General features: G+C 37.7%; 1 protein-coding gene across 1 annotated transcript in view; it reads left to right on the top strand.

Annotated features, from left to right (window-relative positions):
- LOC142408076 (FRAS1-related extracellular matrix protein 2-like) overlaps positions 1 to 21,666 on the top strand; it is a 115,889-nt gene that overhangs the window by 80,741 nt on the left and 13,482 nt on the right. The window contains exons 4-7 of the mRNA XM_075498087.1: positions 2,835 to 2,981; positions 5,284 to 5,514; positions 8,254 to 8,379; positions 9,300 to 9,551. Coding sequence (XP_075354202.1) covers positions 2,835 to 2,981; positions 5,284 to 5,514; positions 8,254 to 8,379; positions 9,300 to 9,551 — 756 coding nt within the window. The remainder of the gene's footprint in view (positions 1 to 2,834; positions 2,982 to 5,283; positions 5,515 to 8,253; positions 8,380 to 9,299; positions 9,552 to 21,666) is intronic.

Here is a 21,666-nt window from a genome sequence, read left to right as displayed (position 1 = left end):
TACAAACTCTGCTAGAAGCTTTTCCTTCAGCTGGGGGGTTTCCCATGTCTGACATTCTCATTTATAGTAAGCTCATGCAGCAGTATTTTTTCTTAGTACTGGTACTAATAGGTTCTCTCTCCTCTAATTGGCAGTAAATTTTCATTCCTTTTATATCTTAGAAATTTTTATCCCGCTGTCAAATTATCTTTAAATTGGGTAGTGTGTTCAAGGGTGGCACACAAATGGCTTTTCTCACTAGATTAAAGAACGAGAGATATTCTGTTGCATTTGTCCCAAGAAACTAATGGGAAGACATAACATATGGCTAACCTAATGTAAGTGCCGGTATAGGTAGCACTGTAGTTACTGGTTTTCTTGTGGTGCTCATTACAGTTTTTGGTATGTGTGTTTGTAGCCTTCCCCTTTGTCAGTAACAATAGAGATCAAAGAGCAGAAACAAGCAGGGCAAGGAGTGCAGCGTGATACTCCAGTAACCATTTCCCTCCTCTTGTGTACACAATACCATTGCCTTTATGTGAGATTACACAAGTGTGGCGGCCGTTTTTTCCCAGTAGACAGGTCAATAAAGAAATATAGAGGCTTATCTTTGAAGCAGAGTGGAAGCATATGGAAGGGCTGCCTAATTTTTCAGGGAATAGAATGGAGGGAACTGGAAGGGGAAAACCAACCTCCGTTTGGCTCTTCCTCCAGCAGTTAAGACATGAGTGAACTGAAATACTTCGATATGTTTCTCTGCTGTTCAGAGGAATTACTTTATTCACTGGCTTGTGTACAGAAGTGTTAATTTCTAAAGGGAAGTCCTTGCACATTTCAGGCAGTTGTTACCTGAGCAAACCTTGTTCTGTAGCAGCACCTTGTGGGAAGGAAATCAGACTACAGCCTCTCACACAAGCCAGCGTTCCTAGAAGACAGTTGCTGAGTGAGCATCTGCCTTCAGTGAGCTGAACAGATTATTTTATTCTTGCTGTGGAAATTAGAGGATTCTCCTGAGTAATAACAAACACATCCAATAGGATGATATACAGAACTTGATTTGTCATGCCCTTTTATCTGTGGCATCCAGAATCCCTACACTGACAAGTGTATGTTTTACTGTGGAGATGGAGGTAAACTGTACGTGAGGAAGTAAAGCTGTGCTACATTTTATCAGAAATGTGTTAATCTAATTTGAGATACTCAGTCTGTTGTACAAATACTTGGTTTATAGTCAGTGAAATGGGTGCTAGCTCTCTTCAGCTATTACCTTTGCAACTGAAAAAAAAGCTACACTTTTAACTGGACCTTAGAGTGCCATCTGTTTGCATTTGTTGTTTCTGGATTGCTTTTTTAGACTAAGAAAAACTCTGTGAAGCCTGCCATTTCAGTAAACACTTCCTGCTGCTTTACAGTTGTACAAATCCCATTAATTGTAGCCACACAGCTTCATTTCTGCTGGGAGCAAGAGATTAGGCTGAGACATGCTCAGATTTTAGGCTGGTGCTTAGTGTTTTGCGGCTGGAGTTAAATGGCTTCCATATCATCCCCTCCAAAACTTTGAGGGATGCTTCCTATATTCCTGCATTGCTTTGGCTTCAAAAAAGGGAGCCTACTTCTGCTGATAAATATATGGGCATTTTTGTTTGAGGAGGACTGTTAGGGTTCTTCCAATTATTGTAAGAGGAAATACAGTTTCAATTTAAGGACAATGCTATCAACAGCTGGCAGCCAGAGATGCTGACTTGGTCCATGTTAACCATTCAGTTTCCCTAGCTGAGTGTACTGCTCGCTGTCCTGAGCTTTCAATTCCCACTGTTTGCACAGAAACCATCGATGTTCAGTGAGACTGCAGGGAAGCTGTTGTGCTACTGCTACAGTAGAGACCTTGGAAAGGGTCCCTGAAGCCTGCTTTCATCACCAGGAACATGTTGCTACAGTTGTGCCCATGTAAAAAGAACTCTGAGGACACCTTTTGGTCTATTGAAAATTGTCTCTCAAAACACATCTCAGGAGCTTACTCAGTTGGGGGCATTCATCATATCATGAAGACAGGTCATTGCAAAATAGTTTAAGAGAATTCCAATAAGCTTTTGTATCTCTCTGAATCTTTTTAGGTGACACAGGCAATCATACTTAACCCAACAGTTACAAGCATGTAAGTTTAGGAAGGCATCAGCATAGCTATAAACTGTGGCATGTATCAGGGATACTTAATCTTGTTGAAACCATTTCCTAGGAAGATGTGAAAGCTGTTCCTAAAATCATACAGTGCTGATGCATAAATTCTAAACCAGTAAGAGCAGAAAATGTTAGGTTTAGTGAACAAAATACTGAGTTTTAGAAGCAGGCTGCATGGGCAAATGCAGTCTAAAAGATGGTAGATACCATCTCCAGTCTCTCAGGATACTAAGGATCTTCCACTGCTTCTGGCAGTCAGATCATATAGAGGAAGTTCTGCGTGATGTCCTACATTGTGTGCTGTTTGGAAATACCAATACGGTTCTGCAGAAACTTGGATCATCCACAATTTTTGTAATTTCTAAAAAAGGCATCCCAAATATATTTTGATTAATTTTTGTTCTTTTTCCCTTGAAAAAGAAGAAAATTAGCATACTCTGGAATGAATGTGACTAGTTTGTATGCATCTAAGATGAAATTTATTCCTGTATGTACCAAATGTATCATGGTTGAGTTCTTTACTTGTTATTTCTTAGTTTTAAATCTTTAAAACCTGTAATTTCCAGCTAAGGTACACATCTTACCGAGGATACAAGCTACATTAAACTCAAAAGACAAAGTAGTATTTAACAAAAAAGAAAAATTAATAAATATATCTTTATCATTTTGTTTTGCAGGAGGCAATAAGCTGAAGAATCAACATTTTCGCCTAAACTGGGCATGGATCTCCTTAGAAAAGGAGTATTATTTAATAAATGAAGACTCCAAATATCTTGATGTTGTTCTTAAACGGAGAGGTTACCTGGGAGAAACCTCTTTTATAAGTAAGTTCAATTTTAACCTTATCAATTGCTTCTATAAATCACTGGCCAGCTAGTTGGTAAAATTTATCAATACAGCTATATCCTTTTACTAGAGTTTCATACTAAGCAAGCTAGATATAAAGGAGTACGTTTATTTATTAAAGCAAGTATCTTTTGTTATGCTAAGTATATGATTTCTTTCATTATATGATGAACTTTTCACTTCTTTTTTTTTGTCTTCTGCAATTAATTTTTGACTTAACAACCCAGGACCCAATCCTTCTTTCTCTGATTTGATTGATACCACTGTTGTATTTGTTTCACAGAATATGGTTCCTGTCCAGATTTTATTTTTCCTGTAATGAGAAAATACAGTTGTAGCAATTGGGAAGACAACAATAAACGTAGATCATTTTCCAGGAAGGCTATTGTGAGCTGGTCTGATTAGCAGCTACGAGCATTAGGCTCATTTTCTTCAGTCAATGTTGGCAGTCAACTGAAGCTGATACAGGAGGTGTTGAAAGCTGTTTGCAGTGTCTGGAGAGTGAAAAAGTGAAAAAAGATTGTGTTATCACATTCTGCTACCTCACACCTGTCTCTAGCTTCTGGATCTGTTCCCATCCTCTTCCTAGTGATGCATGTGGACCAGGGAGCATTATTCTTGTACAGTTTCATGTTGAAACCTATGGTGAGCTTACACTGCTTAGAAAATGCACTGAGTTTAAAGCTGATTTTGCAGAGATATGTAAGCACAGAGATATGTACCTGGCATGGAGCACAAGTTCATGCTTAGAAATCAGGTTTCTGTTTAAGTCTTTTTCTGAATAAAAATCTGAGTTTCAGGTATTGACATGTACTTAGGACACCTATTTTGGCATGAGATTTAAGGGATATAGCCACTAACTAACTGGATCTAACTTAAAAGGCTCTGTTTTGAACAGTGGACTAACTTTTAAAGAAAGTAAAATAAAAGAGATGAATGAAATGCAAAGTTAAAGATGTGTGGTTTAAATTGATTACTGGTACTGATTAACAGATACTGATTTGACTTCTGATCCTTCAAACAGAGTGTTTACAAATTTTTCTACCTATGGATTCAAGTTCAGTTTCTGAATTGAGCTGACCCAAAATCAAGCAAAAGCAGTTTGAATAACTTGCCTCTGACTACCTTAATCCTGCAAAATGGAATTTCAGGGTTGGAAAAAACATAAAAGATATCGGTTAAGATGCTTACTGGCCTTTCTGGTCCATGTGCAGTGCCAAAGGGGCTGAAGGGTTATGGACGTTATGTAAAATATTGGCTATGATTTAGGAGGAGGCACAAGCAGGAAGCAAGAAAGGCAAGGTTTGTAGGGAAAGGTGATATGTTTTAGTACATTAAACAACACCATTGGAAGAAATAGGTAGAGAAGGGAGAAGTTTTAAGTTTTTTCTGAAAATCTGAGAAAGACCTTTAAGATTTGAGTGGTACTGTGGGGTTCAAACAGAGGCCAAATGCGTGAGTTGGGGATAGTTCGGAAGGACTGTCTAATTTCCATGAAGGCCTGTCAGACAGCCTTAAACCAGGGGGGAAATGCCAATGAAAAGCCATTTTAGAGCAGCCTGGATCTGAGGCTGTAAGTTCTGTGCTGTCTGGGTGGCATGAGCTGTATTGGATTTTATCCCTTGGCTTTGCAGTTTCAACTTGACTTGAGTTTAATGATTGTCATTATGCAAACACTGAAATGAGAGGGTAATCATTTAAAAAAATGCTTATTGTAGTGGGAATTACCACCACAATGGTTCAGATTTTACATCTTCTTTCATCCTTATTCTGTGTGTTTTACCCCTTTGTGTCTTTGTGTTTTCCTTAGCTTTCCCCTTGAAGGCTGAACTTTCCAGGTGTGTTTTTGTTTTTTCTAAGAGAAATAAATATTTTTGAATGTTTCAGACATTCATTCATGTTATTTAGATGTTCTGGAACAGAAGAGAACACAGAAGGTTAAGGGTTGGGGGGGGAGGGAATCTGTTGGCCCTTTTGGGCATCCATAGTTGAATTATGGAGAAATGGAACCTTGACTGTAACCTCCGAGACTGTAGTTTTTCTAGTAGTTAGTTTTGCTTTGGCTAATTCTGTCCAAACTGCCTTTCTTAATGTTAATTGATGTGCTTCCACCTCTATGTGTGACACCAATATAAAATTGATCAACAGTAACAGAGTTGGCTTGAACACTCTCAAGTTGTGAAAAGTATATTTTTCTAAAACTTCTTTTTTTAAAGATGACATAATGAGATAAAAGTTACAAGTGATGTTTTTAATGACCAGAATTTCTGATTTTGGCAGGTATTAGCACCAAAGATGGTACTGCCAAGAAAGATAAAGACTTCAGAGGAAAAGCCCAGAAGCAGGTGCAGTTTAATCCTGGCCAGACCTTAGCTACATGGCGAGTACGGATTTTGAGTGATGGTGAACATGAACAGTCTGAGTCCTTTCAAATTGTTCTTTCTGAGCCTGTCATGGCAGTTCTGGAATTTCCTGATGTATCCACAGTGGAAATTATTGACCCAGGAGATGGTAAGAACCTTTCCAGAACTGTACTGTCAATATGTGCATATACCAAAAGATAGACTGGAGGGCAAATGCTATGAGTAACAGTGAATAGTAAAGCTTACCTTTCCTCAGAATATTTCTGAAGACAGACTTTGGCATTGGGTAGCCATTTGTCCTATCATTTTAGGTGATTCATGACTATGTAACTAAGGTAGCATGCTCTGATGAAATACCTGCATTTTTCCTAGGATAGATTATTTCTAGGGTTTTTGTTTTGTTTAGTTTTGTTTGCATTTTAGGTATGATAGGTTTTCAGTTCAATGTGTTTGCAAACAGAGTGTATCTGCACAGGTGTCTGGAGGGTTACTTGATTTACTTTGCCATAATTCATGTGGGAGAGGATGGTACAGGACAGTCCAGGCTGGATGGTCCCAACAAGTTTGGGTCTTGGAGCAGACTACTTGCATCAGTTAGGCCTTAATGCTGAGAAGCTCAGTAAGGGTAAGGTTCACTAGACCAAGTACAGCACAAGCTGTGTCAAGAACAAATAAAATTATCATTAAACGTAAATGAAGAAAGAAGCTGATTAAAAGAAAAAAAAAGTAGAATGTGCTGTGGTTGTTTTGCTTTTCAGTTGCATGCAGACACTTGAACCCATGGGCCGTGGTCACACAAAACTGTCCTCAAGGAATATTTAAAGTATTGGATGACTGTAACAGCTTGCTTTATATAGTCTTCCCTAATTAACATTTGAAGATGACTGAGCAGGAAAACTGTCAGAGGTTTCTTAGTTCCTAGTTACAAATGCAAGTTAAACCAGAGGTTATCTGGCATACATATTTAGACACTGAGAAAAATAGTGTTTAACTTGAAAAGCAGTATGTATAAGACAGAGAAATTACTTGAAAATGTGTTAAATCTCTCTATCTTTTCTATGATCAGTGAGATAGCATGACTCAAGATAATTGTCTGAGTCTTCTTAATGCCAACCATAGTTTTTTCTATTTCTTATATTGATACATTTTTTACAGTCCCAGAGAATTTGTAATAATTATACATAAAGTGAAGTTGAGTAGGAGAAAATCAAATGCACAACTGCAAATCAAGGAATACCTACAGGAAAAAATATAGGGAGACCTTTGAGGGGAAGGACCAGGTTTCCTAATCATCTTTTAAAGTACAGGGTATAACAAGTTCAGATGCTAACTGAATAGGAACCATCAAAAGTTTTATTCTGCTTCCAGTCAAAATGATTTTAAAATTCATTGATTTGAATGGTGTAGTCTTAGCACCAAAATAATGAGCTTGTTTGGAAAGCTGTACCAGCCCCTTGGTGTATGGGACATTAATTAATGTTTTATTCCAAAACGAGATTGTATGAGGACGTGTTTTCTTATACTAGCTGAGATGATGTAGATTATTCTCCTCTGAGCTTTTATGTTGTTCATAAGGTCTTTTATAGTGTCATTTTACTCCTAGTTGGATAATTATGAGAGAGACAGGAAACAGAACAAATCAGATTCCTGCATTTTTTTTGAAGTATAGAGTTTTTCATTTTGTCGACTTAATTCTAAAGGGAGAAATAAAAGGAACAAATTTTTTTTTTAGTGTTACTTTCTGTTTTACTTTAAAACAAAAAGGTAGGGATTTGGTGGTTTTCACATTGAATTTTTGACTTGCTGGAATAGTGAAAGTGTCTAGATCTTATCAAACCTGAATTACAGCATTTTTAAGGCAGGCTTTTGACCTTAAGTCATGCTAGTAGTATTTTCCAGTTGGAGAAATAAAACCTGGAACATGTTTTCAAAGAAGTCACATGACAATTTTCAGAACATTTTTTGCCAAAGTACTCTGAAATAATGAAAAAAATTGCTTTGTGCAGTCAGCTGATACCACTTGATTTGATATTATACAGAATTATATTCTGTTTGGGTTGCAGTCATATTAATGAAACTGTAAAGGTGCTTTATAATTATATGCATAACCACCTTTTGTTCTTGAGTATTTGAGGGAATAAGAACAAAATTGATCCTGAATCCCAGTAACAGCATAAAACTCAGCAATCTGTTTATATGAGTATAAAATAATGAAGGGGTTTAAAATGCATTTTAGTGTTATTTTTCCCTGAAAAACAGATCTGACATTCTTCGGTCTGATACATTTTAGGGTGAGGTTGCTCTCCAGACTCCATTGACTGTACTGGCTAGCTCTCCTTTGCGTAAAACAGGAGTGTAGACATGTAGCCAACTCAAAACAAATCTCCAAGTCAAAGTAAGACAGCAAGAGCTCAGTCTTGCATCCTCAATGCCAAATGATTTTCAGGGTTATCTTGATGGAGTAAGTTAAAGAATGGCCTTGCAGAACCACTGCCTGTGTGTGAGCTGTGCTATTGATACTTCTGTGATTAACAGTTAATAATGAACTAGCATGGAAATAATAACAATAAAGACCTCGTGGACAAATTCTCCAAACACTGTCTTGCACCATTAACACCAGATAAGTAAATTAGTCACATTAGAGACTACTTAGTAAGGGCTTGTGAATTCAGGCCTAATGATCTGATTTTATTTTCCATTTCTGAAAGACTAAGAAACTCTACTTCTTTCACCCTCCAAGTTTTTCTTAAAATTTATCATCATTGCTGATAAATACGAGTTATTTGTTATTTAGCACTTTAGAATATGCTAAAATGCTCCTAGCTATTTTATAGGTGACTTTATGAGGCCATAAATCTACATAAACAAATGTGTCTGTTCTTTGCAGAATCAACTGTCTTTATTCCTCAGTCCACCTATATTATTGAAGAAGATGTTGGTGAATTATTTATTCCAGTCAGAAGAAGTGGAGATGTGAGCCAGGAACTGATGGTTATCTGCTACACACAACAAGGTAACAGAATCTACTATAGAAAAAAAAAAGGCAAAAATGGGAGAGAGACAGAAAAGCAAAAAGAGTTGTTCCATCTATTGCATAATAAAATTGTTTATAACTCTGTTAATTACTTTTTCATCTAAATATCTTCAGTCTCAACTGGAAATGTATTCATCTTTGCAATCTGTCTTAGAGTATTATTGAATACAGCAGAAAAATTATCATGTTCCAAATTTCTGCTATTTGTTAGGATGTGAAGAGGATCTGTGTTCTTTATGTTTATGCAAGATTTTTATATGCAGCCCCATATATCTGAAAGTGATCAGAACTGAAAGCACTGCAGTGATTGCCCAGGATATCCTTTACTTGTTTGTATCTTGAAAAAATTTGGTATAAAATAATATTGCTTAATTGTCATCCTTCTCCTTCCTCCATCTGTCAATCTCCTATTGTTTATATCCACACAGAGCATGGGGTCTCCGCACCTGTGCTTTTATTGTTATTTTTCACCTGGAGAGATGAAGCAACATATTTGGTGAGGTGATCTGGGATAAAAATAATTTGTTTTCATCAAATTCTATGTGCTTATAGTTAATTTCTGGTCCACTGATATCTTCAACTGATAAAATATACTAAAGGAGTTCATTTGTAGTCCTCACAGGGTCTCCTTTGTCAATCTGTGTCTCTTGTGATAGACTACAATATTCCTTCTGACTGAAAAACTGCAAATGAATTTGAGGAGCCATGTGCTTGCATTGCATCATATAGCAGTAGTTTGTCCAAGGACCTCAGAAATGTAGCCTGGCCAGAGGTTTCAGCCCATCTTATTACTTAAAAGTAAATAGAAATTAAAGGACAATGAAAATAAAATTCAGCCTCTGTGAGGAGTTCGTTATAACCATGGTATGTATAGTGACTGTTTTCCTTTTATGCCACAGGAACAGCATCTGGCACTGCCCCAACCTCTGTACTTTCTTACTCTGACTACATATCCAGGCCTGAGGATCACAACAGCATTCTACGTTTTGATAAAGACGAACGAGAAAAAATGTGTCGGATAGTCATCATAGATGATTCCTTATATGAAGAGGCTGAGACCTTTGATGTTTTGCTGAGCATGCCGATGGGTGGAAGAATTGGTGCGGAATTCCCGAGCACTCAAATTACCATTGTACCCGACAAGGATGATGGTAAGACATCATGTAATAAAGTGATATTCCCAGTCCAGGACAGAAACTACAGGTAGCATCACACAGAAATCAACATGTAGAAGTTAGATTTTTGCACTTCTTCCTGGTGGTTAAAACACATTTTGCTTCCATCTTGAGATGTGAAAATACTGTTAGAAAGCCATGTGGGTTTTTTAAAGAGTTTACTATTGATGTTTTATGGTTTGAGAAAATCACATGAGCAAATTGGGAGTGAGGAGATGCATCTTTCCATTCTGTCACAGTAACAAGTGTAATTCAAAATGTCACCCTGCATGGGCACCCTTATATGTGTGATTCGGAGGTTGTGTCCACAAAACCTTCAAGCCCATTGCATTATGCTCCAAAAGGCCGTATTGGAGGTCCTGATGGACCAGAAGCCATCTAGCAGCTGCTAAGAGGCAGGCTAGATTCCTTCTGATTTGATGCTGCATTTAAATTTCTGCCTAGAAGTGTCCATGTATGCTTCCTATGTCTTTTTAATAAAGCAAATAATCAAAAGACGGTAATGCTTTAGAAATCCCCTCCGTAAGGAAATGCTAACAGAATAATGTCCTTTTTTCAAGCGATCAATAGCCTTGAGATATTGCATTGAAAGGGACATTTCTGGTGGTGATTAGAGAGGGTTCTGTGACTAAGGAAGAGTAGAATCACTACACTGTATCACCAACTGCTTTGGAAAATATGTGTAAATATCATTACAGCCTCAAGCCTCTCTTTCAGTGTCCCTAGCATTGGTGGGGCAACTCTCTTTCTGGGAGTGGTAGCAAAAAGGTTTCCTGGTACAATTGCTCTCATTTATGCATGGAGTTTGGAGACTGACACCTTGACTGTAAATTCTGTGAAAGGAATAGTGATAAGCTATTTTAGTCCCTCTCTATGAGGCCATAAACCATCCATTGTGACACTGTCATATTTCCTGAAGACTAATGTGAGGAATTATATAGTACAGTAATCTTTGAAAGTCTGCTGCCAAGATAGATGGTTATTATCAGCACAGTGATTTCTCCCTAGTTAAGGGTATAAAAGGCAGCTCCTAAAGGCAGGAAGTTGACACCCATCTAATTGCATCGTAAATACTCAGTCTGCCTAAAATTTCTCATGTGTAATCCTGTGACAGAGGTGACTTTGTTTTCTCTGTGGAGCATTTGGGTAATCATATAGCATTAATGAATACAACAGTTTGAAATAACACTTCTTGTAACGTAACAGAACATATACCGAATGCAAGCTGAAATATAAATATGTTTATCTGACTTTGCTATGATAGCAAATACAGGTTTATTTGTGTAGGTTTTTTACAGCAATCTGATTTTTTGAATAATTTTGATGAATTCATGAAGTTTACAGTTTGTGGATAGCAGAGCATAGAATATTGGGAGAGTAGCTATAAAAAAATATATCCATGAAGAAGCTGATTACCCAGCTTTTGAAGGTGTTCTGACTGCTTAAAATGTATACGGAAAGTTTGGGGTGGGGAGAATGTATCTCCAAGAGGTTATTTAAAACAGAGATGAGCTGAAATTAGAGCATCTAACTTCAGTGGGAACCTCAGTGCCTGGGAGGGAACACTTTCATATACTGTTTTTAGCATTTAAAATAACATATTGTCGTTCATAGGCTTATACAGTCATTTTAACAGTAACCTAGAATGACTTTGTATAAGAAATTATGAAAGTTAATAAATCACAACATAGTATAGAACTTAACAGTTTATGAAACTCGTACAAGATATTAGGGAATTTAACAAGAAATCTCCTTTATTTTAACACTGCCATTAGAAAACATGAGCAGTAATTTGGTTTGTATACCACCATTCAGTTTTAAGTATAATATTTGCTGCATTTATGAGCACAACTTGCCTCAATGCTACAAACTTTTAAACAGGAATTACTTAACAAATAAAATAATAATAATATTACGGGATTTATTAAAAAAGCTGGGGAAGTGTTTGGGACATTAGAGTAGAACATTTTCACTATGTAACAACTGAAACATCTGTTGGTAAGAGTAAACAATATTTTGGATATTGTACGTATAAGGCGGCTTTGAAGGATAGGTTTGGATCATTTTTTACAAACATTCACTTGTCTTTTTGCACTTAAATATTTCATGTGGCATGTTTGAAATAGCGTGACAGAACTCCTTTTTTGCTTTCTGTATCAGTGAAAGTATTCCCACAAAAAATTCCAGAGAGTTCAAAAACTTACTGACAATTCACTTACCGGTAAAATTTTCTACCACATGCTTTTAGTTTGCACAAAAACATAATGCATGGTAACAGAAAAGTCTATATGCATTTTGGTTCATCTGAGATCTGTTGTGCTGCCTGTTTTATAAAAAGCAGGGTACAGACTACAGAGTAGATAAACTGTAAGTTATACCTTACATATTTATTTATGTATTCACACACACATATACATATATGCTTATTTCCAATTGTGTATATACACACATATTTATGTAATCTGTGAGCAATTTAACACCCTGGCAGTCACGATTGAAATTCTGTGTAAATAAGCAGGGGATTTTAAGAAGCATTGGTTATTATTGTTTGCAGTGCACAAAATTAATTTTAGTAAGTTAAACCAGTATGCTATGTGAAATAAAAAGCCTTTTCTTTAGCTTATAACAATAAAATTTCATTCAGAAAATGCCTAAGATAGAAGTGGATAAAAGCTTTGGCACATATATGCCTATGACTATAGTAATGTTATCATACTAAATTCTGTAGTCCACCTTCAGTCTCCTTACTTCACATCTACTGATATATTTTTCTCATTGTTTGTTTAAATTCATCTTCTACTTAACAAAGTTTCTTTGGACGAATGTCACAGCATGTCATTAAGTTGTGATTTCTCCAAGTACTGTGACTGGATTAACATTATGCATTGACTTCTTCAGGTCAAAAGACACAAACAGAAAAGGTCAAAGTTTAATAATACTACATGAGATCTTTCCTGTGGAAGTCAAGTCAGCACTAGCAACATTACCTTATCTCCTCTGGCATTCGATGCAAGTTAATTAGGAAACATTCACCTTCAGTACCTATCATCAAAGTCTTTTCTTCTTCTTTTATTTCTAGAGAAGGCCCTTAGGGTCTAACTAAAATAGCTGAGTTGCTATACAATCATGACAATAAACAAAAAGTAAAAGAGGTGTGCTCAATTTTCTAGTGAACCAGACTATATTAAAGAAATTCCTGGCAACTGAATACGTTAATTGGGGATTATACAGTTGTGTGGTGCTGCCAAAGCAAAATCTGAAAAAAAATCATATTATGTAGAACATGCACAGGTATTTATATATTGATAAAGGTGTTTTTAAAATTGGTGCTGCTGTTGGGACATTTCTTACTTTGGAAGGGACTTTTCCTATGAATACACAACAGAGTTGTACATGGTAATCTTGGATTCAAAGTTACATGTGCCACTACAATTTAACCACTAAAACATAAAAACATGGATCTGTTTGAGTCAGAGGTGATAGTTACTTACCATGAAACACTGGAAGAAAAACATGCAAGGGAAAGACCTATGCAAATCATCTGCTTTTGAGGTGGCAGTAATCTCACTTGATATTAGCCATCTATATATTTAGACATCTCATTCAAGCTGGGATCCTTCCATAGTTAATGAAAAGACAGATGTACTCCCAGGAACCATCCCATTCTAGAAATATCTAAACTGTTGAGATCCATCACCATGTGTACGTTGTGCATTTGAATGCCTTGATTTCTGACAGTATGTATAAAACCTACCCTTAGATATTTTAATTTGCCATTCATCCCAAAGTCATAAGCGCTACTGGGCATGAAGGAAGGAATTCTTTCTAATTTTGTGTTAAAACAACTCCTACTATGAAATGCCATTAAATAACAAAGAGATACATAGCTATTCCTGCTTCATAAAATAATTATGATTTCTAAAGAAAAATCTAAAAGAATCTAGTTGAAATCTAAAAAAATGAATGCTGAAGAGTGTTTCAATAGGTATTTAGATGTGTTCAAGATAAAATCCAAAACCCAACAAAAAAATTCAGCTGTTTTCCATACAAATGTGAACTTGTGTTACTAAATCTATCCAGAATTGGTGGGGTGAACTACTCGTCTTCATGCCTTTCAAGGATTTGGGGGATGAACAGAAATCCCTGAAGAATTTGAGGTCAGTTGATTGGCTCAGGACGTACCTATCCTGCATGAAGAGCACAGAGTTCAGCATAAAGCTCATTCAGAGGAGGCACTTTACATAATAGATCAATATTATGTTTCTAGGAAAAGGAAGATGAGGTTGCTGTGCACTTCTCATTCCCCTTGGAGAGAGGAGTCCTGAAGTTTAGTCTCAGACCCTGAAAACACTCAGACCCCAGTCTTCCATGGAAATGCCTTAATCCCCAGGCACTTAGCAACTAAGCAAGATCAGCCTGGAAGTGCTCTCTGTTTTTCCAACTGAAGCTGTGACTCTGAAATCATTTCACATATATAGAGAAAAAATGAGATAAACTCTCTTGTTAGTACTAATCTGGTAATGAGGAGTCTGTAATTTGGTTCCAACACTAACAGCGTTGCTGCGTTGTGTGCAACAAGCCTGATACAAAATGCTTTAGCACTTGCAACAAGGCTTGCAGTCAAAGCTCTGCTCTCCATAGTCAAATGTTTTGATTGTTGGGTTGCTGATTTGGACTCTTTCTTACTTACTCTGTTTTGTATTGTGAGAAAATTTTAAACTCTTGGTTTGTAATCACATTTGGAAACCAGAAGAGAAGAGGTGTGATGAATGCAGAGCTGGAAGTTTGCAGCTAAGCGGAGAATGTGTAAAAGTACTTTGTTTGCTTCAAGTTTTCTGTCAGTGGCTGTCTTCCCATGTGATTTTAATTCCATGCTACTGTATTTAGTGTTGCCATGAGAGCACACAACCTTACAGACAGGCTGACAGTCATCTTGCCTTAGTGGAATTGTTGAAGCCTCATGCTGTTCACAGCAGGAAGTACATTAAATACATTTGTTCCACTTCATTCACATTAGATGGGCAAGCAGCCGTTCAGACTTCTTCTTGACATTTCTACATCAAGGCTGGAAAAGCAAAGGACTCAGGTTTATGTTGGAGGTTTGCTTACCATTTTCTTTAAACCTACTGAACAGAATCGATCACTCGTATCACGCACATGATAGAGGATAGCACTAGCTGGGAATATTTTACATCTGAGTAAACTGTATGATGATATGATCATGGTATGATAATGCAGAAAGCCAATGTTAGAGGTTAAACAGAACAGATTAATTCTTTAGTCTTCTGGAGATTTCTTTAAAACATTTGCTGTCACTCCCCGTACAGTTAATTAAACTTTGGAAATCATTAGACCATGTTCTCGAAATCAGTAGCCACTAGCACTTGTCCAACTTGCTTGGAGTAGTAAAGTCCATATTGACGTTTACTATCAATAGCCTGAAAAGAGGCAGAAAGTCAGCTCTGCAATGCTGCATTATAAATACAAGCTTTGGATTCAGTGTCCCAGTAGGCATACAGTATCAGCTAGCTTTCAGTGTGTGTAATGAGCCAGATTTCCAGCTGATGATAATTAAATATACTGTTAGTAACGTGGTTTGTCAGAGGGACATCCTTATCTCACAAGGCTATCTGGAATTTCCGCTGGCCGCTGAGGCAGGCAATCCAATATGTCTTTTTACTTTCAACAATAGGTTTCGACAATAGGTTGTAACTAAAATTGGGCAAATAGACTGGCAGATATTAACTACCAAGATCAACCAAACACCCGTTCAGTTTAAGGTAGAGCATAAGGTAGGCAGAGCATGCCCAGTGTTATATTACGGACTGGACTCGTGATTTGGCCAAGTATCCTTCACCATTCTCTGGAGATGACTAAAATAACAAACTAGTTGTTCTTTTTTCCTCTATAGAGCCATCTTTCTCCCTTTTCTATTTTACAGTGCCTGTGGGTCTGATGCCTCTGGCACTTCTGTGCAGGTTTTAACTTCTTTTGTCCTCTCATTAGGTAAAATCTCTATGTGACCCCTCCCCTTTCCCCAGTCTGTGGCAGGTGGCCAGATTGGCAACTAATCAAGGGAAAAAGTGGAAGACAGCCAATTTATGACACATGTTATACTCCCAGTTTTCTTTACTTATGATTTCTTATTATCACCAGTTCAAAAGAATGAAAAATGTTCAATTTATGATGATAGCCTTAAAGATTTTGGAAAATCCCGAGTTGCTGTCTATCACAGAAATAAATTTGTCATATCTTACAGTAGGACATTCTATAAAGGCAACCAGGCGCATTTATGATTTGCTTTCTAGCATTATCTGTTACTGACACTTTATTATATGCATGTGTATGCAGGTACACACTCACACATTATATATATATGAACTACAGAGGTTGGATTAATCTCATCTTCACTTAGCTGCTTAATAACTAGGTATATAGTCTAACCTTATGATACAGGCTCCTTTAGTATGTAAGGAGGACAGACCATGACCTCCAGACAGTACGTTGTCGCATCTATTTCAGATGGCTCCTTTACGATAGAGGACTCAACTGGCGGAGCAGCATATATCTAAGCCTTCACTACTGCAGGTTCTTAAATGGTTAGGTTACGTATGTGTTATTACAGTTCTATGTGAATTATAATAGTATTTCTAGGAGAGTGTTGAAATATAGAAAACAGCTTTTGAGTTTTGTACTCAAAGCACATAAAATAGTTGATAAGCACAAGGTACGAAACTACATGAACTGTAGAAAATTGATACTTTCTGTTAAATCTAGAATGAGTTAGATGAGATGGTGTTCTTACATGTACTGATGCTGTTTTCCAGAGCCTAATGGATCATTGTTTTATGACAGTTCACTCAAGAGTACATTGAAAATCTTTCTCTCCTGTCTTCCTGTAGCATGTTATATTTTTTATGGCTTTGGTCTTTGTCCTACAGATCTTATATTTATTATAGACTGTTTGAAAATGTAATGAATGCCTAGCACACCATTCTAAATTAATCACTTGTTCTTGGTTGCTTGCGATTATAAGGAGTGAATTTAGTGACCCAGTGAGTGCTTTGTGTGTTTAAGATTTGGATAATCAAGTTGTGTAGGACATCTTGGTGCATTCAGTTTTCCTACGGTTTCTTCAGATCACCTTGCTTCCTCTGAAGCTCCTTATACTGAGACTTTGCCATTTTGCTCATCAGTCTTTGAAGACCCAAAGGATACTGAACAACAGAGTAAGCAGTGTACCCCATTGGGCTTTAATGACATTGATTCTCCTTTTGGATGTGTAAATCATCAAAGGATTAACTCAGTTATTGTCTCACATATCTGTCTGTCAGGCAATTCTTTTCTCTTCCCTCCCACACGAATGGGGTCGGAAGTCCAAAAGAGAGAATTCAAGAACTTTTAACATACAGCAGAGCATATTTTCTGTCATTACAGCTCTGCTTTTGTGGTCTGATAAGTCTGGCTGTTGTTCTGTTTTCCCTTCTGTTCTGTCTTCTCTACTGAGTCTCGTCCTCAACATTAGCTCCTGTAAATGGAGCACGGAAGATCTCTTGAATGTTTTTCTTCTCAGACCTCAGTGGGCTAAATGTGTTCTCACTGTATGTGGGCAGAAAAGCCTGTAAGAAATTGTTTCTGCCAGTTAAGCAAACTCAACATAACTAGCATTGTGACTGAATAGCAAAAGTGCAAAAATCTAAAGTCAGAATTGGGGCAGTATCTTTCTTAGCCTCTCTTGTGATATGGTCAAGATGTCTCCAGTCCAGAACAGTCTGTGTATAGAGGCAGAAGAACAGATTTAATAACTATCCACAAGAATGAAGAGGATCATAATTTTCTTTAAAAAATGTGGTACAAACTGTGCCAGAAATTATATACAAATACCAACAGCCACCGGGAAAACAAAGTATTTTACATTTCTTGGTTATGCTATTCCTCTTCTCTGCACCATTTGTACTAATGATAGTTATAATAATAGTGCCTCCCTTCTTCTTCATTTATTCTTCAATGAAACCAAACACATTTGCTAGTTTGATAAGATTCAGATTTGTAATTCATTTGGTTAAAATGAATTTAACAGCCTCACTTCTGTGCCTGGTAAGATCACGGAACAGATCCTTCTGGAAGATATATAGAAACATACAGAAGACAGGGAAGTGATTAGAGACAGCCAGCATGGCTTCACCAAGGGCAAATCATGCCTCACTACCCTAGTGGACTTCTATGATGGAGTGACTGCATCAGCGGACAAAGGAAGTGCTACAAATGTCGTCTACCTAGACTTCTTCAAGGCCTTTGACACAGTCCCCGCCCAATATTCTTACCTCTAAATTGGAGAGATAGGGGTTTGATGGATGGACTGTTAGATGGATAAGAAATTAGCTGGGTGGCCACATCCAAATAGTTACACTCAATGTTTCAATGTCCAAACAGAAACCACTAATGAGTGGTGTTCCTCAAGGGTCCGCACTGGGACCAATACTATGTAATATCTTCATCGATGACATAGCCAGTGGGATTTAGTGCACCCTCAGCAAGTTTGCAGTTGACACCAAGCTGAGTGGTACAGCTGACAGGCTTGAGGGAAGGGAAGCCATCCAGAGGGACCTTGTCAGCCTTGAGGAATGGGCCCGTGTGAACCTCAGGAAGCTCAGCAAGGCCAAGTGCAAGGTCCTGCACCTGAGTTGGGACAATCCTCAATATCAGTACAGACTGGGGGATGAATGGTATCGCCCCCTGTGCAGGAGGACTTGGGGATATTGGTGGATGAAAAATCGGACATGAGCCAGCAATGTGCATTTTGCAGCCCAGAAAGCCAACCATATCCTGGGCTGCATAAAAAGAAATGTGGCCAGCAGGTCAAGGGAGGTGATTCTCCCCATCTCTGCTCTTGTGAGACCCCACCTGGAGTACTGCACCCAGCTCTAGGGTCCTCAGCACAAGACAGACATGGATCTGATAGAGTGGGTCCAGAGCAGGGTCACAAAAATGGTCAGAGGGCTGGAACACCTCTCCTATGGAGAAAGGCTGAGAGAGATGGGGTTGTTCAGCCTGGAAAAGAGAAGGCTCTGGGGACACCTTATTGCGACCTTTTAATATATGAAGGGGACTTATAAGAAAGATGGAGAGAGACTTTTTACCAGGACCTGTAGTGACGAGACAAGAGGCAACAGTTTTAAACTGAAAGAGGGTAGATTTAGATTGGACATAAGGAAGAATTTTTTTATGATGAGGTTGATGAGACACTGGAACAGGTTGCCCAGAGAAGTTATGGATGCCCCATCATTGGAAGTGTTCAAGGTCAGGTTGGATGGGGCTTTGTGTAACCTGATCTAGTGAAAGATGTCCCTGCCCATGGCAGTGGGGTTCGAGTAGACCATCTTTAAAGGTCCCTTCTGACCCAAACCATTCTGCGATTCTGTGAAAAATTACTCTCAAAAATTGCACAATTTGGATTTATTTTGATCTTTAGAATATTGTTATATCCTTTTTCTCAAAGTCTAATGGCTTTCCTTGTATAAGAAGCTCACCCATTTTCAGCATGCATTTGCTTTTATGAAAGTCCAGGAATTCCGTCTTTGCTATTGAGTCTCCACAATTTCCTCACCATCTTCCTATCAGCTCTCATTACCAAACCACAAAATGCTTGCTTATCATTCAAAAGCCTTACAAGTACTACTTGCCAACCAGTGGAAATCTCAGCTGGGGAGAAAACATAATTGTCATCACTATGACTTTGGGCTTTAAAATCTTAGAGATCAGGGTCATGATTTAAGGGGATGATGTTACAAGGTATTATAAAGAAAACATTCATAGAATGAGCTATTGTGATTTTGTGGTTATGTTTCTTGATATGAGTGTAGGTGTGAGGAACACACTTTGGAAGAGAAAAACTGAAAATATTCTTCTCAGAAAACCTCTGTTTTTGCAAATGTACTTATTAGACTCAGACCCATTCTACAGACTGCTTTTTCTGCAAGGCCCAGTAGTAAACTAATTACTCGATTAAAATGTGAAACAAAAATTTAGAAGTGGCTACATGCTGTATCTTTATGTAGCTTGATTTCTAAAATGCTGCTCAGCTTCTCCTACCAGTTCTGTTTGTAGGAGTCCTCATTTGTTATCTCATGTATGAATGACTGTGAGCTCCTTCACGCTTGGCCTCCTTGTGAGGTAGCTTGTGTGTGGTATATTTAAATATTACTGCCAAGCCTTCCCATTTATCTGCCTGCCTCTGTTTCATCAGTTCGTTGAGAATTTGTTACTGATGCCATTTCCTGGGCCTCTTACATAAAACTAATCTCATTCTTTTTAAAAATAGGACATGTAGAAAATTCTGTGTTGTTTTCATGCTCTGTGGGAGGTCTAGCCAGTAGGAAAAAGGTATGTGAAAGTCAGATGGTGGCTGCAGGCAATACCATCACGTTTGGGTGTGTCCCCAAATTCCAAAGTGTTTGTTTCTTCAGCTATTAGTCTTTATATTTTTATTTACATTGGCACATGAAGCAATTATCTGGATTATGGAATAGTTTGGGCAAGTGGTTGGCGCTTGATGTACTTGTAGCAGGAAAAATCTTTTGGCCCTGTCCTCAGACTCTGAACACAGGAAAAGCTCCTCTGACCCCTGTGATAGTTCCAGTGATATCAAGGTCTGTAGGTTATATCCTGAGGACGTGTGCAAGGATCATAACAATACTACTGCTACTAATAAATATTTTCATGTATATGTTAGTTCACATATATCTGAATTTGGTATTTTGGAAAGGTAGCAACGTTTCTCAGCAAACCAACAAAGGTAAATGAATTGCTTCCAAGAGAAGGTCACTTATAATAGTCAACCTCACACATTAGCTTTTCTCCTGAAATGCCAGTTATAGCTGGGAGACAACTTAAGACTGTTCATTACCATCTTGTACGTAATAGTTAACTAATTGTTGAAAAATTCATCTTCAGTTTAAAGGCACGCATCTTGAACAAGTTGAGCTACAGCATGGCTTCATGCACTCAGATGTCTTTACTCTCCATGGTTCAGGCATACTCTGTAGCTCATCTAGTTATTACTGAACCATTATGAATTGCAACCTGCCATTAAGAAAAATCAGAATTAGCTCAGTTCTTCAGGCTGCAAAGTACGCTGCAGGCTGTCCTTGCAGCAGGGATGGGACTGACCAGAAGGAAAGAGTACATGACCAGAGATGGTGTATCACTGTAGCCGTCTTACTGCCATCCTCAGTCTTGCAGCTAGGGCTGTAGTCTACTTCCTTTACTGTGCTACTTTGCTCACATTTGAGTTTTATTTATTCACGTAGCAGAGAGGTTAGATGTGGATTCCAGGCCTGCTAGGCAGGTGCTGCTTGTGATGGTACTGTGTGTAGAGAAACTGAAGCACGGATGCACTTTAACATAAAGGGTGAGTTAAAATGTAAAGACCTATACTGAATTAGTAAGTATCATAAATTAATTAAAAGTGAATCATATATTATGTTGTTCATAGCAGTTATTGATCTCAATTCACACTGTGTTACTCTACTGAAATTATGGGGTTAAGTTGCGTAAAATGAGAGTAATTCAGTGATGAACCAGTCCAGTCAATGTATGCACTGCCTTTGTAGATTAAAAAAAATTGTGTGTTTTTCTTACAAAATAGAACTGAATTTGGTAAAGGTTGCATTAATTTGAGTCTGTCCTTTTACCTGCTATAATCTTTGCAGTATCCTTTAAAAAGTCATTGTAAGCTGCTAGACAGAAATGGGCTGTTGAGACAAATGGAAATGCAGGCATTTGCTTGAGATAATGTGTGTGGCAATTTGGCTGCAAATAGTTATTTTGATTCTGAGGTGAATTTACTTTTTAAATGCAAAAGTTATGACAATAGTGCTAAGAAGATGAAAGCTGTTAAGATTACAAGATATGAATTTGAAAAGTAATCTGTTTTGACCACATCAAATAAAAAGCTATTGGCATTTGCACAATAGGTACCTACTCCAGAACTGAGCTCTGACTGTAATCTTGACCCCTGCTTCTACAGCATTCAGCAAAAATAAATTACTTGGCAAATTAAATTCATTGTGCTAAATGCAAGCTCAGTTGC

The sequence above is a fragment of the Mycteria americana genome, chromosome 1 (genome assembly GCF_035582795.1).
Source record: "Mycteria americana isolate JAX WOST 10 ecotype Jacksonville Zoo and Gardens chromosome 1, USCA_MyAme_1.0, whole genome shotgun sequence".
NCBI lineage: Eukaryota > Metazoa > Chordata > Aves > Ciconiiformes > Ciconiidae > Mycteria > Mycteria americana.
The sequence above is the reverse complement of the archived record's forward strand: the minus strand, read 5'-3'. Positions and strand labels throughout refer to the sequence as shown.